General features: G+C 31.0%; 3 protein-coding genes and 1 pseudogene across 5 annotated transcripts in view; 2 read left to right on the top strand and 2 right to left on the bottom strand.

The window, feature by feature from the left end:
• Window positions 1-679: 679 nt before the first annotated feature.
• Window positions 680-3355, top strand: LOC131847340 (biogenesis of lysosome-related organelles complex 1 subunit 1). The gene is made up of 5 exons (XM_059196909.1): window positions 680-854; window positions 991-1059; window positions 1236-1308; window positions 1690-1951; window positions 3277-3355. The coding sequence occupies exons 2-4, from the start codon at window positions 999-1001 to the stop codon at window positions 1937-1939; spliced, it is 384 nt and encodes a 127-aa protein (XP_059052892.1). The 5' UTR covers window positions 680-854; window positions 991-998; the 3' UTR covers window positions 1940-1951; window positions 3277-3355.
• LOC131847339 (pyridoxal kinase) lies at window positions 1863-6942 on the top strand. 3 transcript variants are annotated; one of them, XM_059196908.1, is made up of 5 exons: window positions 1863-1951; window positions 3277-3379; window positions 3666-3909; window positions 4959-5225; window positions 5605-6942. In XM_059196908.1, the coding sequence occupies exons 2-5, from the start codon at window positions 3290-3292 to the stop codon at window positions 5901-5903; spliced, it is 900 nt and encodes a 299-aa protein (XP_059052891.1). In that variant the 5' UTR covers window positions 1863-1951; window positions 3277-3289; the 3' UTR covers window positions 5904-6942. The 3 variants fall into 3 exon arrangements, with proteins under 3 accessions (XP_059052891.1, XP_059052890.1, XP_059052889.1); XM_059196907.1 differs by lacking the exon at window positions 1863-1951 and adding an exon at window positions 2250-2592; XM_059196906.1 differs by lacking the exon at window positions 1863-1951 and adding an exon at window positions 2250-2842.
• Window positions 6943-6962: 20 nt separating this feature from the next.
• Window positions 6963-10024, bottom strand: LOC131847331 (uncharacterized; annotated as a pseudogene).
• Window positions 10025-10306: 282 nt separating this feature from the next.
• LOC131847315 (G protein-coupled receptor kinase 1) overlaps window positions 10307-21846 on the bottom strand; it is a 43914-nt gene continuing 32374 nt past the window's right edge. The window contains exons 9-16 of the mRNA XM_059196867.1: window positions 21320-21485; window positions 18026-18167; window positions 16708-16882; window positions 15851-15951; window positions 15286-15448; window positions 14745-14913; window positions 14124-14368; window positions 10307-13816 (exon numbers count right to left, since the gene is read on the bottom strand). Of these exons, the coding sequence (XP_059052850.1) occupies window positions 13619-13816; window positions 14124-14368; window positions 14745-14913; window positions 15286-15448; window positions 15851-15951; window positions 16708-16882; window positions 18026-18167; window positions 21320-21485 (1359 nt within the window). The 3' untranslated portion in view covers window positions 10307-13618. The remainder of the gene's footprint in view (window positions 13817-14123; window positions 14369-14744; window positions 14914-15285; window positions 15449-15850; window positions 15952-16707; window positions 16883-18025; window positions 18168-21319; window positions 21486-21846) is intronic.

Here is a 21846-nt window from a genome sequence, read left to right as displayed (position 1 = left end):
AATGTGGCTACTTCGTCGAAGAGAGGACCCGACGACTGACATCAAATTTGTTGGATTTTTTGTGATTATTACAAAAATAACTATTACTTTGGTGGTTGTATTTATGTATTTCGGCACAACACATGATTTCCTAGTATTTGGTTTGGTAATTTTTGAAGATATTTATAGTCTCTAAGACGACTCCGTGCTGAGAGCGCGAGCGGACAGAGCGAGTGTTGTACTATGACGTCACACCGTCACACGAGTCCGCATCGCACGTTTACTTCTATAAATCAGAAACTAATTGACGTATTGAAGTAATTCTTTCACTTATATTTTTAATTTTTGACAGAGAATATGGAAAGCTAATATTCAAAATTAGTTAACATTCTTCATTATTATTATAAATTTTTCATAATAGTAATCTAGATAAATCAACAAAAAAAAGTAAAAATGTATATCATTTGACATATTAGGCCCAGAATTTGGTCCAACAAAATATGTACGATTCTAAATTTAAAAAATGTTAACATATAAAGATTGTTATTATCAAACAACAGATGAGGATATATTACTATTTCTCTTCGGACGTCTTTACGATAAGAACTTAATTTTTTCATCATTTCATATTTCCCGCGTATTTTTAATAATTGACAAGTTCTAGAGTTAGTAACTCTGTTCTCTATAGTATGTTCTGTGGTATAATTTTGTAGTGTTACGTTGTCAAACTCAGAGATTCACAGACACAGTGTTTTATTATATATAGGAAATTCATAGATCAAACAGACATCAAAACTTGTCAATTTTCAGTTCGTGATAGAAAAATCAGTAAACATTATTAATTCATTATCTCTCTTAATTACTATGTAATTTGTGTACGTGTAAAAAATATAAATAATATTTCATTTAGTGTACCTATTTACTGGACGAACATACATTTATTGATTTATTGAAGACTATAATTCCTAATGAAACAAAGCTGATATTACATTACTACTAATTATTGTACAGAAAGGAGAATGTTATCATCTATAATAAAAGAACATCAAACGAAACAAGCTGCTAAACGAATTGTACAAGGTAAGAATTAATTTTAACATTCAACAATTAATACCTTGTCTACAGGCATAGCATTATTTTAGTTGGCACAATTTATCAATCTGTATAATAGTAAATTAGTTCGGAAGCTATCTAATTGTTGTTATTTACTGCTTTGTTTGCATTTTGTATTATACACAAGTATTTAATAATTTCAGAACAGAAACGCAAAGAATGTATTGCTGCAGCTAATGACTTAACTCAAGCACTTGTAGATCATCTTAATGTGGGGTATGTGGATACTTCTATTTATTAAAGTACAGAAATAATATTTCAGATACACATGTGAAATGGTTACAGGCATACAATAAATATATTCTAATTAGGGGTTCAAAACTTGCTTATTGTATTCTAGAATGATTTTTCAAATAGTTTCTCTAAACAGAGAATATTTAGTAGGTGCGGTAGAGAAATGGAAAGAGATGGGGTTTGTGTTATAAAAATATTCATAGTGTATATTTAGTTAAAAATAAACTGAATTGTTGGTGCGAGTACCTATGTAAACCGCAGTTGTTAAGGAAATAAACTGCATAATAAAATTAGAGAAAATCATCTATTTCTTTTCTAAGTTAGCGGTTCTATGAGTATGTAACATACTAATAACATTTTCAGAGTTGCACAAGCATACTTGAACCAGAAGAAATTGGATGCTGAAGCAAAATTACTACACCAAGGAGCAATCAATTTTGCTAAACAAACACAACAGTGGCTCGCTCTTGTTGAGAACTTTAGTAGCGCATTAAAGGAAATTGGTGATGTGGAGAACTGGGCCAGAAGCATTGAAAATGACATGAAAATTATAACAGATACATTAGAAAAAGCCTATGAAATTACCCAAGAACAACCAAGTAACAGTCAATAAAAAGTATTAATAGTAAGATGTTTGTTTATATTTTTTAAACATGTATCATCATATTATGGACAATTAACAAATTTGATTGTATTTTGTTAATCCAATAATATTAGTAATACTATACTTTGGCATCTGCTTCTTCCTTATTCCATTAATCTGGGGTTGGCGTAATATGTTTATTGTGTATCTGTAAAGTTAATGGAAATAGTATTCTTCAATCAAGCATCAATTGTAATAAAAATATTGTAGTAACCTACTATAGTACCTTATATTTAATTTATATAAATGTTAATACTGATTATTATATTAATATACATATATTATTTCTTTTGATATTGGGACTTTCAGTATATTTCATAAAACGTAATGAAAATTGGACTTAACTTTGTAATGGCCCTTGACAGATTGACAACGACACATTGCATGACAGTCCGAGCTGACATTGACGGTTACAGCTGTGATAAGAAGTTATCTCAGTTTATCCATATTGAATTTAAAAATAAAGACATAAATTATAATATTGCAAATTAATGTACAAAACTGTAAAAATACTATATTTTTATTTTACTATAGGTATTTAAATGCATTTTTGCAGTCACTAGGTGTAAATAAGATAGATATGAACAGTTAGCCGTCTTATACTTAATGCAGTGATAAGCAGTGTAAGTAACCAATCAACAGTGGCACACATCGGAATATTTATCATTTGTATACATTTAATCTCGCTCTCGCAGTCACGGAAAATGTTCCATCGAGCTAGCTGTTGCCCCTATATTTACTATTCTCTTTGCTAACTACAATCATTTAAAAGAAACGTGATACTGTTATTGACTAATTTCATTTGGGTCAATTATTTCTTCACTACACTGAATTAGAAGAGAGTTTTAAGCCATACTTTTTGTTGGAGTTTTTGTAAGTACAATTTACCTTAATGTTTTATAATGAAACTATTAATTAGGTCAATAGCCATAATGGTGATTATTTGAGTAATATTAGAATTCTATTCTATTAATATGAGATATTGATCTCCTTAGATTTACAAATTTGTCTGAAAAATATTAAGTTTACCATTAGATGTAAATAAATTAAATAATATAAAAAAATTATAGTATGGTAATATAAGTATTATTATTATGTTTGTTCTTAAACTACTGATTTCACTTTAAACATTTATTATGCTTCAATTATTCCGTTCTCATTTCCTATTATTAGTTATTTAATACCAAGCTGAAGAATAAGATACATGAAACAATTTTTTTAATTGATTAATTATTTTTGTGGTTCCCTTGTACTTTCCACAATACGTTAGGTGATGACTTTTTTAGAATGTGGAATTTATGTTTCAGGAAATAAGACAAAATGCCATTGGACACCCCAACAGTTCTCTCCATCCAAAGTCATGTAGTACATGGCTATGTTGGCAACAAAAGTGCTACATTTCCTCTTCAAGTAAGTATGTAAAATAAGATTGACTTGTAAAGTATATATTTTGTTTCATTATATTTTAAATTTAAAACTTAACTTGCTATTCTTTTCCATGGAGTTTATTATGAAGTATTCAATATTGATATAATAAATCAAGATTTTGTAGTATAACTGGGCTTCATGCAAAAATTCAAAGTAGAATAAATTATAATAAATAATGGTAAACATCTCAAATAGGAATACTTGTAATTAACTACCTGTATGTGTTTAATAATACGGTACAAAGTAAATTTTTACACTTATATTCCAGGTTTTAGGTTTTGAGGTGGATTCCATAAATACTGTTCAGTTCTCAACACACACAGGATACAAACATATCAAAGGGAATATATTAAAGAATGATGAATTGGAGGAACTAGTTGAAGGTCTGCTCATAAACGAGGTTGATTATTACACACACTTCCTAACTGGTTACTCAAGGTCACCAGACTCTTTGAAACAGATTGCTGGCATAATTACAAAATTGAAACAAAAGAATCCCAACCTTATCTATGGTGAGTAAATGTAGAAATTGAGTATATTCTTCTTATTATGTTTATAACTATTTATGTATCTGACATTATATAGTTTTATTACAAATAATTTTATTTACCAGAAAACAAATATAAATTATTTATCTATGTGACATTCAGGACAAAAAGGTTGAAATGATTATGAAAATAGGTAACTTCTTAAGTAGCTATAGGTATTTGTATTGGTTAAATAATATGAGTACTATGTAACAATGAACATGATAATGCACTCCTTACGAAAATTATCTTTGTTATACTTTCATTATTCCTATACCTACCTACTCATTGAAAGGTAAATGTCGATTATATTACAACTGAGTCTATGTGTTTTGATAGTTTGTTATCAGCACTGATAACCTAAAACATTGTATTTCTGCTTCTGTGTGACAATCCAATACTCTTAAAAATATATGCCTAACTTATATTCTATTGGTCTAATTTTTTTTATGTAACTGGAATAGCAAGCAATCTGCCTACCCATCTGACGATAATGTATAACGATGGCATCCATCACATGAATAGCACCACACCCATAACATCATTATGTGATCTCTATTACATTGTCATTTTGTACCCCTCATTGTTATTTTGGATTACTAGCCCTATCTCACCTTCCAACCAAACAGCTTACAAAGACTTACACTTTTGTCACATTGGTATTAAATACCCTACCTAAATTTCTTAAACTTTTCTGACTGCTCAATTAGATAATACACAACCTATCTATCTGATCATGATGAGCCAATATATTGTAAGAATATATACTACAAATTCTTCATTGTAGAAATGGATGCCTACACTTTTCTGTCTTTTCTATTCTAACTATTCTAATACAACAGTATTAGAAATTAAAATGGGGATAAAAGAGGATGGCCTTTACCGTTTTTTACAGAATGCACAAAAAAAATTTGGAGGGTTTAAGACCAACACTTGTCTGACAGTTTTGAGTATAAACGTTCCTACCTGCATTGCTGTATGTGTAAAATATCCTTAATGAGATATGACCATTTATAAGGATTAATTATTTACAGTATGTGACCCAGTTATGGGAGATAATGGGAAAATGTATGTCCCTGAAGATATATTGCCAGTATACCGAGATGTGGTTGTCCCACTTGCTGATATCCTCACACCAAACCAGTTCGAAGCTGAGCTAATTACAGGAGTGAAAGTAAAAAATCTGGATGACGCTCTGAAGGTCATAGATCTACTTCATCAGAAAGGAGTCAATACTGTAGTACTGTCAAGTACTGATTTAGGAAATGATACTAGTATGATTGGCATTGCAAGCACTAAAGGTAATAATTCTCAGATGTCATATGATAACACTTAAAACAGTTTACTATTTTGTATTAATTAAAATATTGGAATTATATATATTTTCTAGTTTATTAAAATGAATAGGTAATGTGACAAGGTTCTACCATAAGTGTTCACATATATAAATTTTCCTGTTTACTGTTTTATTTTAATTATAAATAAAAAGGTGTCCAATGTTTGTTTAAAAACACAAATCCAGACATTATAATGTTAATATAAAATGTCTGGTTTCATAAAAATAAATGAATTTTATCTATTTGATCTGGATTTTATCTACTTACTTGATACCTACGATAAACATTTTAACGTCTTGTTATCACCACATCATTAACATTACAGCTTTGTCTTTGTCTACAGATACCTGCTATAAAATAGAAATACCAAAGGTAGATGCCACATTTACGGGTACAGGGGATCTGTTCGCAGCACTCTTTCTTGCTTGGTCGCACAAAACTAAAAATAACGTTAAAGAAACACTTGAAAAGACTATAGCTACACTACAAAGCATTGTACAAAATACATACGATAAAGCAAGGGCTATACACCCAACTGGAAAAATTCCACCAGCACTAATTGAATTGAGACTTGTGCAGAATAAAAATTCAATTGAAAACCCCACAGTAAATATAAATGCAGTTGAAATTAAGAGAAATTGATTTATATATAAATTAAATGAAAGACAATATTGAAAAGACAATAATGCTCAGAATCATTTGTTATATGTACCCAATTATTATGCTACATCAATCAAGAAGCAAAATTGACAATAAATGTATTTAAAAATAAGTCCAATACATAATTATAGATTATATAATTCCTAATTAACAATCTTGGGTTTTTTAAGGAATTAGGGTTCTATTTATATCTTTTTATATAAATTGACTACCGTGCCAAGGTTGGGCTTAGTCAATATGTAAAAAAATAATTCACAGCAACCCATTCTAATGGGTGTCTAATAATATTGTTACAAATTTTATATACTGTTAAAACTCAGTATCATAAATAGAAAATTAGTGCTTGTACAAACGAAACGGAATAGACCTATTAGAATTAAAAATCATTTAGAAAAATCGAATTTAAACCGTACTAAGAAAATTAGCTAATAGCGTTTTATTTGCTACTAATTTTATGTGTATATAATTTAATAATAAAATTTACTTGTATATTTACCACACTTAATCAAAGATCATATGTAACAAAATATATTTTATGATAGTAATATTAATTTACAAATAGTTCGTATTTACAAAGTTATTAGTCTACTACACAAATAAGATAAACGTGTTTATACATTAATGGTATGAAAGTACATAGATAACGAAGCATGCAGGCTGTAACAGAACTAGTATATGATTATTGAAATTAAAGTTCAAACACGAAAAATAAATAAAACCTTCCATGTAGAGACAGGTTGATTAATTTAGAATAATTATAACAAACTATACTCGTATTTTGAAATAAATGATAAGTTTAATCAAATAGGGCCTTGAATAGTATTTCCACATGTATTGATGTGATTCTATTTACATTTGATTTTGTAATTCTCCAAAAATTCTTTTATTTTTTTTATTTTAATATATTAGTACATAGTATATGTATAATGTTCAAATACATTACGTAGTATTAATGTATTTGAACATTGTAATAGTTGTATCATATTTGTTAACGAACATTTAATAATCTATGCTTGATAATTATCGGGTTTTGATTACGTCGTAATTAGTCATTAGAAGTTGACTATTATTAAATAGTTTAATTACACTTGTTATATATACATATATATATTCTATTGTCTGATATTTAGGTTGATACTTGACCAAGCAACTAACTAGTCTTCCATTAGTTTTGGTGAGAACTGTGATTGATAAATGTACATCAATAAATAGTTTGTGCTTCATGTAGAGGCTTATCGTATATACATATATCCGTGTTAAATATGCCTATTTTGTTATTTAATTAAGTGCAATAAACTATGTATGTTCTATGACGTATTTTTATGTATGTTACGTATTTTACTATGTAACAGACAGACCATTCACTTCACTGTCGTAAAAATATATGAGTTAATTTGCCACTAAAATGTAGTATTAATTATAATTGGTATCGATTTTGATTTGGTGTTACTGTTTTTTAATTGATAATTAAGCTAAGCACAGCATTAGTGCAAGCATAGGAAAACTCGAAGCTGAACTCTCCTAGGAGTTTTTCTCAATAGACTAATGAAACGGTACATCGGTCTTCCCTAAGGATATTCGCTGGCGAGACACATGAATTCAAGAGAGTTAACCTATCAAGGATATATTTTTAGCCTTTTATAATTATATTAATAAAATACAAGTTGTTAAGTAAAAATTCAATAATAAATAATGTCATATAATTTTGTAGTCGTAATACTTCATTATTCTTATTTAAGATGACAGCTACCACAATAAGCGATAAACAAAATGATACATCCAAAATATAGAGTTATAGTATTTCAGCACTGTACCGATGTCTGAGATGACAAAACACGGAGTCAAGTAGATTAGACAGAGTAATCGCATTATTGAGAAACCGATGTCCCATGCTAATTTTATCTGAAACGTGATGTAAGTTTATTTTTACTTAGTTGTTTTTTACTGCTTAGCTAAACGGTGTTCGTTACCAAGTATTGGAGGGAGAGGGGATTATTGGTAAAGTGGACCCATGTCCCCAATGCTAGAAATATACCATGTCAGGTTGACCTCCACGCGATTCTCCCTGGAAACCATCGTGATGGTGAATTTGTCACTATGGGCTAACTGATTTGAATCTCATACTGATCTTATCATCCTCCCCTGGTGTCCTGCCAGTTTAAAAAGAGAGAGACGGCAATCATAGACAGCCACATGTATGTGTGTGTAACACATACATACGTACCTCGGTAGAAGGAGAATACCAAATTATATTTTGTGATATGAGTAGCGTTATTGCAGACTGCAGGCAGTGGCTTGGCCCACAATCCGGAGCAATCATACAACAAGGTGTTTAAATAATCGTATCCAATAAATCAATACGATAATAAGAACAAACTAATGTGAAATACATTTGTTTACTTAGTTGGCATTTCTCAAATATTTCATCCATCCGAATTACAAATCTAATTGTAATAAGCAAATTACTTGGCGGCTAAAATAGGTGATTAAGGATCCACACAAGCAACTATCTATGTAATCTACCTGGGTGTATAGGTAAAATTACCGTGCCGAGCAACGGCACAGTAATATGAATAAATTATAGTAATATTTGTGAAAAGCATATTGTAAATGTCCTGATTGAATTTACCGAGCCTACTGGGTTGTAAAGTTGGCTATATTCAGACTCCAAATGGACGTGGAGCCACACCCACAAAGTAGCGGATAATATCACGTGTTGCAGCGTAGGTCCGCACTAAACAGTCCATGCAAGAAATTATTGCCTATATGCTAGGCAAGTGGTGGCACAGGTGCAACCTTTTCATGGAGCCAATTAAATTTTATAACAAGCTTCCCTATACATTTTATTTCATTCATATACAAAAATCATCTCATGCCGTATACGCTGTTTTGGGCCCTTTATGAAAAGCATATCTATAGCTAGATAGACAGATGTATAGTTAGTACCTGAGGAGAATATTTTAACGATTACAACAGATATCCAAGAGTATACAAGCAAGCTTATTTTATTTCTTTTTCGGTAACAATTCTCCAATTTCCTAACCCTCCAAAGGGTCCATAGATATGGTCATTAAAAATTCTCTATCTATAATATGGGCCTAGAAGTTAAGTAAAACGACACTAAATAAAAAAAACAGCACGCTATAAGGTACTCAGTAAAATTCCTTCACCATTTGAAATTAATACTCATTATTCAAGATCTACAGAATCTACATTATTCAGATATTTTGTGTGTAACAGGAATCATCACCAATAATAAAGATATGACAATCCAATCGGAAATAAATTATGTTCTAATAAAGAATTGACACTTTATGTAATCCAATAAAGAAATGAGAATACGCAATTATATCAGTAGCATTCGGTTCCAAGGCCACCTTATGACTATCACTGATGCAGAGTTTTGTATTTGGAAGCCTTTGGAAGACTTTACTCTTGTCAGCTATATTAACTTCAAAAGCTAATCCGACAAGTCTCAATGCCATAGTCTGGTGATGGGTTCACTATATATGTATAATGTACATAGTGGATGTCAAGTTAAAATGCAAATATAAAAGGTAGGTCCAAGTATAAACTAAACTCATTTGGTGAACATAACTGAAAAAGAAATATATAAGAGTATTCAAGTACTCTCATAATTAGAACTCTACCACACTCCATAGATCATATCTCAGGGACTTATTTATTGTGGTTTTTATAGTTAACAATATATACGTTCATCACTGGTGTTCCCGATAGGTTAGACAGAGGCATTTAAGCAGTTGACTTCGTGATAAACGCAACACGCAGTAAATTGAAGTGTGTCTATTCAAAATCACTGAACTTGTTTATTTTAATAGAAAGTATTTTTATTTTACACCGGGCCTATAGATATATCAGCTGGGTAAATTTAAACGCAATATGGTAGAGCCTGTCTCAAATACAGTCTCTTGGAATATTTTTTGTTTCGTTACAAGTGTTGCTATCATTAGAGAGTTAGTTATTACAGAAAATAATATACATAGTTCTATTAGTTAAGTATATTATTACCGTTTATCACAGCATTTGATTATAATAATGTTGCCCCAAAAGAGAAACACTGTGTGGTAAATGTGATGACCACAATTATTTTATGTGGTGTTTCCACCATTATTACCCAGAGTAAACGTATTTTGGACATTTTATGAGGTTATCCTCTAAATTCTTGATTAAAAATATGTTATTGTTACCAAGTCGAACCTAAGGTAGTCATTAAAATTTCGTAGACTTGAAAAAAAAATGGCCTACAATACTAACTCATAGCATAGTAATCAATAGTCATCGTTGCCCATCTTATTAATATCATTAGAATGTATGCATTTATAACTTTATCTCCATTTTATCAAATATTTCAATGAAACAACAAATTGATTAAATAAACAATTTACTACACGTAATGTAGGTTCACAATAAAAATATTCACTAACGGAGGTATGTAACACAATGTCCGATGCAGATCTAGTCAGGTGCACGTAGAGCCTATTATCAAGCCATTCTATCTTAGAACAAACCTCATTATACAATTACTGTGCTTAATTTGTGGAAATTCATTAAAATAAATAAATAAAATCTTCTTAAATGCGTTACAATTATTTTCTATAGTAAGCTAATTTGGCATACCGGAATGTTGAACATTTTCTACAACTTTGGCCTTCAAATTTGTGTACAAAATAATTCACAAAGCTATGATATGCTTGCATTGTTCTGTATGTAGTGAGGGTGACTACACATTTCATTTATCTAGGCCACACCCGGATTATTACTACCAATATTAACTATGTGTATACACCTTGTAATATATTATTCAAATACAGGAATAAATAATGATTTGTGATGACAAATCAATACTAAGTACACAAGCAAAGTTTATCACCATTACAGAGAAACACACTACCGCATCGGGTGCGACTACCAAATTCTTTACAAGATATATCACAATTAATAGAATGATTTCATTGAAAAACAAACAATTAACCTATAATACTGCTCATACATTACATTTTTAATAATTTCATAAAAAAAACAATGACTTCAATGCAGTGTAATAAACTGACTAGCATCTAGTTAGAATTATGATAGTATACCAACACTAATCATTTTGATATTCATATACTCCAATACCTATGTATCTGAAAATAAATATTAGAATTTATTATAATATAACAAATTAATATAACTTAAATTCGTAATTCCCCATAATTCAACATAACGCCATTTGATTACTAAATTAGGCATTATCTATACATTACATGTCATACTAATGGCGACATTATATTATCCAATTCCATTATTATAATATATACACTTCTAATATCTATTGCGAACTAATCTACATTTAAATTTCTTTAAAGTAATCTAATGATTAATTTAAAGTATATTACAGAAACGATATAATAATAATGTTCATGTCCGCGATACAATTCCACCCTGTCATGTTATGAGTTTACATTATTGCTTAGTAATAAAATGGTCAGCAGTAGCGCCGCGCGTTGTGTCGTGCGCTAAAAACAAACAATAAATTCAATGTGTTATTATAAAGTCAATCTAATATTATGGCAACACATGGAACATTTACAGAGAAAATATAAAAACTAAATCTGCATCAGACTCAAACAATTATAGCAATCGAAAGTAGATTGCATTGTTTCACATATAAAACATACACAACATACAAAATGTCATTCTGCCGAGGCCACTATGGGTCGATCTGTATTCTTCCACTTCACAATTCTGGACAATTTAGGTTTCGCACTATCACATTGTGTCCACAAGCATAGAATTTCCACTTCTCAATTCTGCATATCGGTACACTTAACGACGTATTCTTTTTGCTCACTTGTTAGTAAATAATTGTAGCATGTATTTTACGAAATAATGGTAAATAAAATGATACATTACATTGCCAAAAAACATGGCACAATTATTTACTAAATAAAATGAAGTCAAGTAAGAAATTGATATATCATTAAATATTGATATAAACCGATAACATTTAAGTTAATCATAATAATTAGTTTTGAAAAGGAAAAAAATAACATGTATCTCAATATAAAGAGCACACATGACATCTAAACCCCATTCGTTCTAGGTCTAAACGATAATTTCAGTATAACTATGTATCAATTCCATTAGCAATTCTCATTTGTAAATGATTAAAATATACAATTTTGCAGTTATGTATGAACCATTTAACAGTTGCAATTGCAAAATGTAAAATCTGGCTCGTATCTGCTACTCTCAAATGGATCATACAAAATAGCACTTTTTTAGTCTGTTACAGATGAGAATTGTTAATAGAATTATTCCATAGTTAGACCTCTGACACTAACTATATTATTACATACATTCTTAAACACACATTAACTCCACGTACACACAAATAATCATTACCATATCTACTTGCCTTTATACAATTTACACATACCGCACGGAATTGAGATTTGGAAGAATCAAGACTATAGTGTATAAGTTTAAATATACATAACTGCAACGTAACGAATGTTAAATGTATTACTGTGACGTAAAATACGACTACCCGACACAATAAACCTCTATTGGAATATAAAAAATAAAACCCCACATAAATATATGGACATTGAACATGCTTCAAAATTTTCTAAATATTGCCTTTACAACTATTGTTATATTAATCACCACACCTAAATGTTGTTAGAAAAGTATTGCCTCTAAATATTATAATACCAAAGAGATTTTTTTTTATTAGATCTACTTATACTGTTTCCTATCTTTTATACATATAAAATAATATAGTATAAATATTATTATTTATTGCAAATAGCTAGTTCGGAACATAAAAACAGAGTAACTAAACATTTAAGTACTTTTTACTAATATTATGTAGTCATTTGTTCCATAAATTCAGTTAAGGAACTATTTTTACTGTACATTGTAATATAATTGTCAAGGGAGCAACCGGAGACAACACAATGTCGATAATATAATAATAGTATTACGTGCAATAGTCAGACGTGTAACCAAAGTGCTAGGATTTCTAATTACGATTTAAATCGATTAAGTCGAAGCTTCTATAAATATACGCACAACGAACAATTCAATTTTTGTCAAAATCGTCACGATGTTTTAAGTATTTGAACCGTTTCGAGAGCAATAGCAACATTTTTTTATTTTATCATATTTTTTTGATCTATTGCACAAACACATATAATCACTATACTTATCTACTCGATTTATAAGTTATTAAATTTTTACAATATCTACTACAAAGTTAAATACAACATCTAGAACGTTACATTAATAATTACAAAATCCAATCGGTGCAAATGATTACAAAAGTTTTATTATTATCCACATTCGAGAAATCACTGTAGGTCAACGAAATATATTTATACATTTTCATTAAATTTGATCGGTCCTATCACATTAATTCGTACAACAATAAAATGCGAACAGCATTCATTTAGTAATAATTGGCAGTCCTAAGAGTCACTATAGTCTTTAGCGGCGCTAAGGTAGACCGCGATACGTACACGTGCACGCAAACGCGCGTGCGCTTGCGTATAACACACGCGACAAATAACTAGTCCATGTCCACGCCGAGCGGGGCGAAGCGGAGGCTCAGCAACTCACTTGATGAGTTGCGCAGCACTCTTGGAGCGGCGGAACATCTTCGCGCCCTTATTGGGCGCGGGGAGCTCGTGCTAGTTGTTCCCGTTGGGCGCCCGCGCTAACGCCGGCGAGGCGGCTGGTGGTGGCGGTCGCCCTAGCGCCAGTGATTCCTTAGCGCCATCCGTGCCATAGATCTTGCCCGCCTTCTTCGCCATTGATGCGAGCAGCTCTTGCGAGCACTTGTGCGCTGACCTCAGTGATATTGCCCACTCCTTTAGTCCAATTTCATCCTGAAAAAAAAAGCATAAAAAGTTTTTAGTTCACAAAGACTTCATTGAAATAACTGTTAAACACACTACCTCACTTTAGGCGCAGGGTACATTTACAAATACTTTCTTCATTTAGCTCTGTTACGGTATGAAGACAGGAAGAAACACATTATTATAATTATATATCAGAAAAATGAAAAAAAATAGTGGAAGTACTTGTAATTACTTTAAGTTTCAATATAGTATTAGGCTCTTCTGTTGCTTTGACTAATCCAGTGCTAAAAATATTATTTAAATTATTAATTTACTATTAGAATATATTTATTACCGTATTTGTAAGCACGACTTTGGTGTCGTTCCTCGTCTTTAGCACTATACATTGCTCGCTTTTAATGGAGACGAAGTCGGAAGAGACTTCTTCGACGGTATCCAAAAGGATCATCTCAGGCTTGGCGCTATTCTCTAGGTGGAGTTCAAGTCGGTTCGGGTATAACTTCGCATAACGCGTCTGCCACGCGCTCGCGAATGGCCCTCCAAGCTTCTTTATGTAACCGTGCAAAATGCAATCCGATTCTGTAATGGAAAAAATTTTAAATTATTATTTTCTAATTTCATATTCTCATTGTCATCATTTTTCTCAGACCTACCATGTTAGCGTCTCTACTTTTGTTTTAACAAAGGGTAATAAATGGCACTGAGACCACAGGATATGAGATCAGACACCTTAATCCTTTAGAATTGCTGTGCATTAGTGGTACCACAGAGTCACAACTGTGGCGTCCGAGTTCAGTTGTCTATATACATGAACAGCATGTATATAGACAACTAAATGAAATCTCTTAAAAATCTTACCTTTCCTAATTCCTATAATATAATTGTTGTATTTGACACCATGGTTATCTTTCTTTAAAATACCTTTTATTCCCAATAATAAATAATATAGTGATACCTTTCTCATCTGCGTCGAACTTCTGCTTCTGCTTGGCTTTTTTCTTCTGTTCCATTTTGTCGGCCTCCTGATTGATGGTGTCGAATACAGTCTCTGCCACCTCCGACTGCCAGCGTTCGGATATCACCAGTGGAAAGTCTTTGTACTGCATCTGATCTGATTCAGTTAACTGTAACATAATAATAATAGTAATATGGGTACACAATAATCTTTATGAATTTAAATGACGAGGCATCATAACAGAATAATAGAATAAGAATGAAGTGAGGTTATTAGTGGACTTATCATTCACCAGGAATTAACCAATATTGTTCCCTTTGGTAGATTCTTATCTTAGTGTAGTTGATTATGTGATAATAAATTATAATTAACAAATATTTGGCTGCATGAGGCTGATAAAATACAAATTGGGTTCATAGTATAAAATTAATCATTGATGTTCAAAAACATTAATATGAATATTATATACAGCTTGTCCGAGTCTCAAAGCCGCAATTTAAATTAAAAATTAATAAAATTACAATTATTTTGAAAAAATTACCTTGATACCCTTAGTGTCTTCCTCATCAAAGCTCCCAATGTCGAAAGCATCAGCTGCGTTCACCTCACCACGAGGTGGTATCAACGGCGGCGTATATTTCTGGTGATAAACTTGTTGCCAGTCTATTCCCGCGAAGAACACATGCTCCTTCACTTCATCAGCCCTACAATGCACGTTCATGCAGAATACAAATTATAAAAACATTCATAATCTTCAAAATATCTACGAATGGTAGTATATTGTTAGCATAGGTTTTGCTTTATTTCCCTATTCACTTATTGCCTTTTTACTAAAAAAGATTATGTAGGCACATAGATAAATACAATAGGATAAAATCCGTATCAGCGTTAATGAAGTAAAAATAGTAAATACTATATAATATGGATATGGATTTTAGAGAATATATTACAAAATAATTTAACTGTAAGCGAAATAATATGCGAATTAATATAAGTTTAATGATTCATTTCAATACAAATGCACAAAAAAATCATTATTCATCTTTAATATATTTATGTATATATATATTAAACTAGGTGGTAGTAAAAGCAAATACTGCACTTACCCCCGCCCCTTGCATCCCAAACGCTTGTTGATGTCTCTCTGTAGCAGACCCTCAAGCAAACTCTTCAAGCTGGGACTGAATGACTCCGGCAGTTCCACGTTCTGGTACACATTGTAATTCTATTGCAGACATTACTCCATCTTTATAAAAGCTTATCATTCACAATACATGCATTTCGCCTTTTAAAAGTAAAGAAAAAAAATAGCCCAAGACATCACAGAGTACCATCAAGCCCCAAAATAAGAGAACTTGTTCGATAAATACAATACAGCTGTCAATAATAGTATGATACAAAACAACCGATAAATATACTTAAATATTATTTATATAATACATAAAAACATACAGACCAACAGAAATAGATATATTAGTGAATCACTTTTATATTGTGCAAGAATCGAACCTGCGACATGCAACCACAGGCGATGTGTTAAAAATCGATATGCCAATAAGATACCGTATCACCTATTGTTTCAAATAAATACATAAAAATATGATTTGTTTGTAATATTACTAACTGTCATAAAATAAAACTGAATTCAAGTGGTTCAACAATAAATTTATATTTTTAAACATGCAAATATATTTACAAACTAAACATATTTACAAATTAAATATCTATAACAAACGTATTTATAGTAACTAACTTAGTCATAAAAAACAGATGAAACGCTAATATATTTTTCAATATACAATCACACATAGGTTTATACCTAACTTTCGTTTTAGGCAAAATAACAAAAATCTATTTTAGCAATCCAGGAATCGAACCTTGGTGCTCAAGGAAAAGACGATTTTTACACTATTCAAGCAGTTGAAAAAAATAATACAAATGTATGTAACAATTCTATATTTACCATAGTTAGTGTCATCCGATCGATCTCGTGTTTGTCCTTGGTTTTGTGTTGGCGGAACGGCGAGTGACCCTTCAACAGTTTGTACAGCATGCAGCCGAAACTGAACCAGTCCGCGGAGGAGTCGTAGCCGGTGCCCTTGGAGAGAACCTCCGGCGCCATGTAACCATGAGTGCCACTGTAAAAAAGATGTTATAATGAATTATTATTAAATAATCAGTAATATAATAAAAATGATTATTATAATTAAGTGCATTAATCGATTAATCATTCTCATTTAAGTCATTATACTTGAACCAAGTATAGACTAAATTACAATAAAGTACTGATTTCCGAAAATTATAATAAGGAAACTCTTGACCTATATTTAAAGTAATAAAATAGTAAACAACAAAATTTAATCAAAATAAGTTGTGAATCTGTATCGCAGCTAGAATTCCGATTAAAGTTTAAAACAGGTTATTTTTCATATTATATTTTTTATATATACTATTGTAACTGTGCTAAATAAACATAAATATCAAACAAAATACTTCCTAGTTCTATATAGAGTTAATATGCAGCTGTAAAAATTTCACATCACATCAACAAAGCTTATAAATATTTCTAATAATATTGTGCCAACAATACTATTCAATATTTGTGAATAGTTGGGTATGAGTAATGTAATATGTCTCTGTGACAAACGATAGAAAAAGTCACAATATAAAACTGTTCCGTTTTACCTTTTGTTTTCCGAACCCACATACTAAAGTATAATCAATCTTTATTCAAATAAACTTTATTTTAGGAACTTATGAATAACGTATTTAGTTTTTTACACTAATGTAGATTCCAACCAAGTCGAATGCGCAAAAATGTGTCGTTGCTCTTTTAACAAATATTGTACTACATAATTTTAAATTTTTAACAAAATATTGTGGGAATCCAAACTAATACGAATATAAAAACTTTACATTAATTTGTGCAGTATGTAATATTCATGATCAAACGCCTAATCTATACTGATATTATATAGCTGAAGAGTTTGTTTGTTTAAACGCGCTAATCTCAGTAATTGCTAGTTCGAATTGAAAAATTCTTTGTGTTGGATAGTCCATTTGTCGAGGAAGGCTTTACGATAATATAACATTACGCTACGACCAATAGAAGCGAAGCGTCAGTGAGAATTGTTGCAAAAACGGGGAATATTATTCATATTTGAGGGCTACCGTTGCGTGCGCCGCGCAAACGAAGTCGCGGGCACAGCTAGTACTTTACACACTTCATACTTTTGCTAGTTTGCAAGTTACGTTATAAGAGCTTGTAGTAATTTACTTACACGCTTGCATGCGGTTTCTTCTTTGAGAAGTCGCAGGCGAGCCCGAGATCCGATATTCGAACGTGACCGTGCTCATCGAGCAAAATATTCGCTGGTTTCAAATCTCTATAAACTATATGACGTTTGTGCATGTGTTCCAAACCTGAAACAATATAAAAACATATAACGTACAGATTATTTAATTATTTATATGTTGAACATCCAAACTTAATTTAAAATTATAATTTTTTAAGTAGATGTATGCCAATAACTTTATACGCAATATTTTGCGTATAAAGTTAATCGGCTATAATATAATAATAATAGCAATATAATATAATAGGCATTGCTATTCTTAATCACAAGTTGTATTCATTTTAAAAGAAACTAAATATTTAGTTTCTTTTTTTATGTAATTGGAATTGCAAACAAGCTTGCGGACCGCCTGATGGTAAGCGATAACTATTGCCTATGTACATAAACAGCACTACTGATATCACGTTATCATGTCACTCCCGTGACACAATTTACGCGTCGCGTTGCTATTCCATAGTACTAAGTTGTCATGCCTCTTATCCAATAATTTCTATTAGTATTTATTTTCTAGCATAAAAAAGCTTTTCATTGATAGCAAACCTCTGCCACAATAAAATAGCGTCTGGACTAAATGCCGTTTTTAGAAATTGTCTATACTATACTATACTGAATACATTACTACATGAACTACATTTTTTACACAAAATGTATTATTTCCGAACATAAGTTTTATGTAGGAACTTCTGATTATACATTTGTGACAGTCAATTAGGCACTACAGAACTAAGACTGATTAACATGCAAAGTGCATGCACTTGTGACATCTATGCGCATTGAGTCATCCGTAGCATAATTAATTGTACACATTATATTGCTTGTTCGTGTACTATTGTGTTGTATAATCTACTTTACACACGATATCATACTGCAGAGTAGAATATAAAAGGGATTAATCAATGATTTTACAAAATATTATAATAACATTGAACTATAGAATAGAATAGAATAGAAAATCATTTATTCAAATAAACTTACATTGAAGCACTTTTGAATAGTCATTACATTTTTTTAATCTACCGCTCATTCGGAAAGCTGTCTCATCACAAGAAGAACGAGCAAGAAACTTGCGAGTTGCTCTTTTAAATAATTTTATTATTACATTACATTTTTAAGTTTTAGTGAGTGAATACAAACCACCAATTAGCACTAATTCAATTAAATACTCAAATAGAAAAAATATTGAATATATAACCAACTGGTTAAACAATTTATAAGAGGAAATCAGTCATAGTGATTAGAGCAGACCAGTCCCTACAAGCAGCACCCGTTCGCCATCACTGCGCTCCACCATATTTTAGGGAGCCCAACGACCCGGCCCACCACGCCGCCACAAGTCTGGACATTTTAGTGAGCATGACTACTCAAAACACTAGACCACGTCAAAGCTGCAACAAAAGCACTTACAATTGCCATCTGATAGTTACAGTATTCACATTTTACATAAGAATGCATGCGGCAATCAATACAAAAACCGCTACGCTTGCATATTTCTAAAATAATTAAATCAAGAAAGCAATGAGAAAATTAAATTATAACGTTGTATGCTAATAAACTAATTATTTACTTGATATGTTGTCATTTATGAATTCGTCTATCCTGTAATAGGCTTTCTTAAATAAATATTGTTTAATATAAGATTTGAATTGCCTCTGTCAGATTTCATGCAGATTCTGGGAGTTTATTATAAAATTTTACGCAATTACCATGTATGAATGAATTACTGATTTTGTGCAGACGGCATTTAGGTAAAATTAGCTTATTTATAAAAATACTATAAAAATTAACAACGAAGAGAAAACGAAATTTTATATAGATTAATGAATGCATTGTCATTAATATTCTTTCACTCACTCAAAATACAGTAATATGAATCAGATACAATGTAAAAAATATATATTGGACTTAAAACTTTTTAAGTAGTTCAAGTGAAAATTTGAAAGAAATGCCAAAAACTCAGCATGAATATATAAATTGAATGAATAATTGGTATCATCAACGAATAATTTATGTAGTAGGTATGCTATCAATGAATAATTTTTGATAGCATACCACAAATAAATATACAAATAAAAATATATTTATCATAAAAACTATTATACTGAACCAAACTATTTATAATTGAATGAATAATTGGTATCATCAATATATATCAGAATAATTTATGTAGTAGGTATGTTATCAATGAATAATTTTTGATAGCATACCACAAATAAATATACAAATAAAAATATATTTATCATAAAAACTATTATACTGAACCAAACTATTTATATATACTTAATGGTGAACAGAAAGTAAATGTCATCTATACATACTTAATCAGATCAGAGCAGGTGCGTCATCAACCAGATTAATACCTCACGTACATATATATCAGTCAAGCGAATCATACAATCGGAATACTAAACTAATATGTAAGTCAATTTTGAACAACGCAATGAGCAGTTGCGGTCATTGAAGTTAAGCAAGGTTAAGAATGGCGATCTATTATATGGTTGATCATTTATTTATATTTATACTTCTGCCAACAAGCTGACGGCCCAACTGATGAAAAGTAGTAACCATTATCTACGAAATAGAAACAGAATCTTCTGGTCCCAAAGTTGTTGAAATTGCTAGCTACTTAGCAGTTATTATCTTGATATTCTAAGTTTCACGAGGAAGAGGAAGGAATACTCTATGGACCAGGCATCGCCGATTGAGAGTAAGTTGATATTTTAATAGTTTTTAACGGACTTGAATATACTATGACGCTGATTTACTATTGAGGCGTAGCCATTTTAAAACAACTAACACTTTTTTCTTCTACATCTAACCATCCAAGTATACTAGATCAGCTGTTTCATATCAATCGTAAGTGACTATTTAGTTTTTTTAAATTAATTTATTCATTACATGCACTTAAGTCATATCTACAATCAGTTCGGAACAATGTTCAAGCCAAAAATTGGCAAGCTACTGCTAAGCTTATTTCTTTCAAATGGATTTATTTGCGAGTGTAATTTGCTAAATTATTAATTAAATAAAACATTAAGTATACAATGACTGTTGCTATCCGTAGTTGAACTTCGTCATAGATTTCGCCACCAACTAACATTTGGCATAAATATATCCAATATTATGTAGATGTTCCTTAAAAGAAATCTTTGTCGACAATTGCCAATTAGGAAATGCTATTTAGGATTAGTTAGATTTACATATATTTGAGCGTATACGAACCTAATATAACTTCCGCAGCATAAAACTTCATTTCAGCCTCGTTGAACACGCCATGCTGAGAGAGATGGTAGTGTAGGTCGCCTCCATTCATGAGATCCAAAATAAAGCAAAGCTTGTCGGGTGTGTGGAATGCGTATGTCATGCAAACGATGAATGGACAGTCCACCTGAGAAATACATTTTTTAAATTAGCGACATCATAAAAGTAGTTTGTGGGTAAATTGTTAAATTAAACCGATTTCATGGAAACTGGTATCCATAACCTGGATACATGAACAGTGCCATATACGGAATAGAATATACTGCGATATATGTGATACAACTAATGCAGTAACATACAAGATGATCTAAAATATTAATATGCCGAGGAACTCAGTAATTTCACTGCGATATCTCAGTAAAACCTGTACTATTATTTATTTGCACGACGTCTATGTGTAGACATCGTCAACGTCAGGCTTTAAGAAACAGTCATCTAACCTCAGAGAAAATTCTAGACAAGAAAAACATTTATTTATTTCGATTGGA

This window comes from Achroia grisella, unplaced genomic scaffold (assembly GCF_030625045.1).
Source record: "Achroia grisella isolate CSIRO2021 unplaced genomic scaffold, CSIRO_AGI_Agris_v1 utg5201, whole genome shotgun sequence".
Classification (NCBI taxonomy): domain Eukaryota; kingdom Metazoa; phylum Arthropoda; class Insecta; order Lepidoptera; family Pyralidae; genus Achroia; species Achroia grisella.
This window is presented reverse-complemented; position numbering and strand designations above follow the sequence as displayed.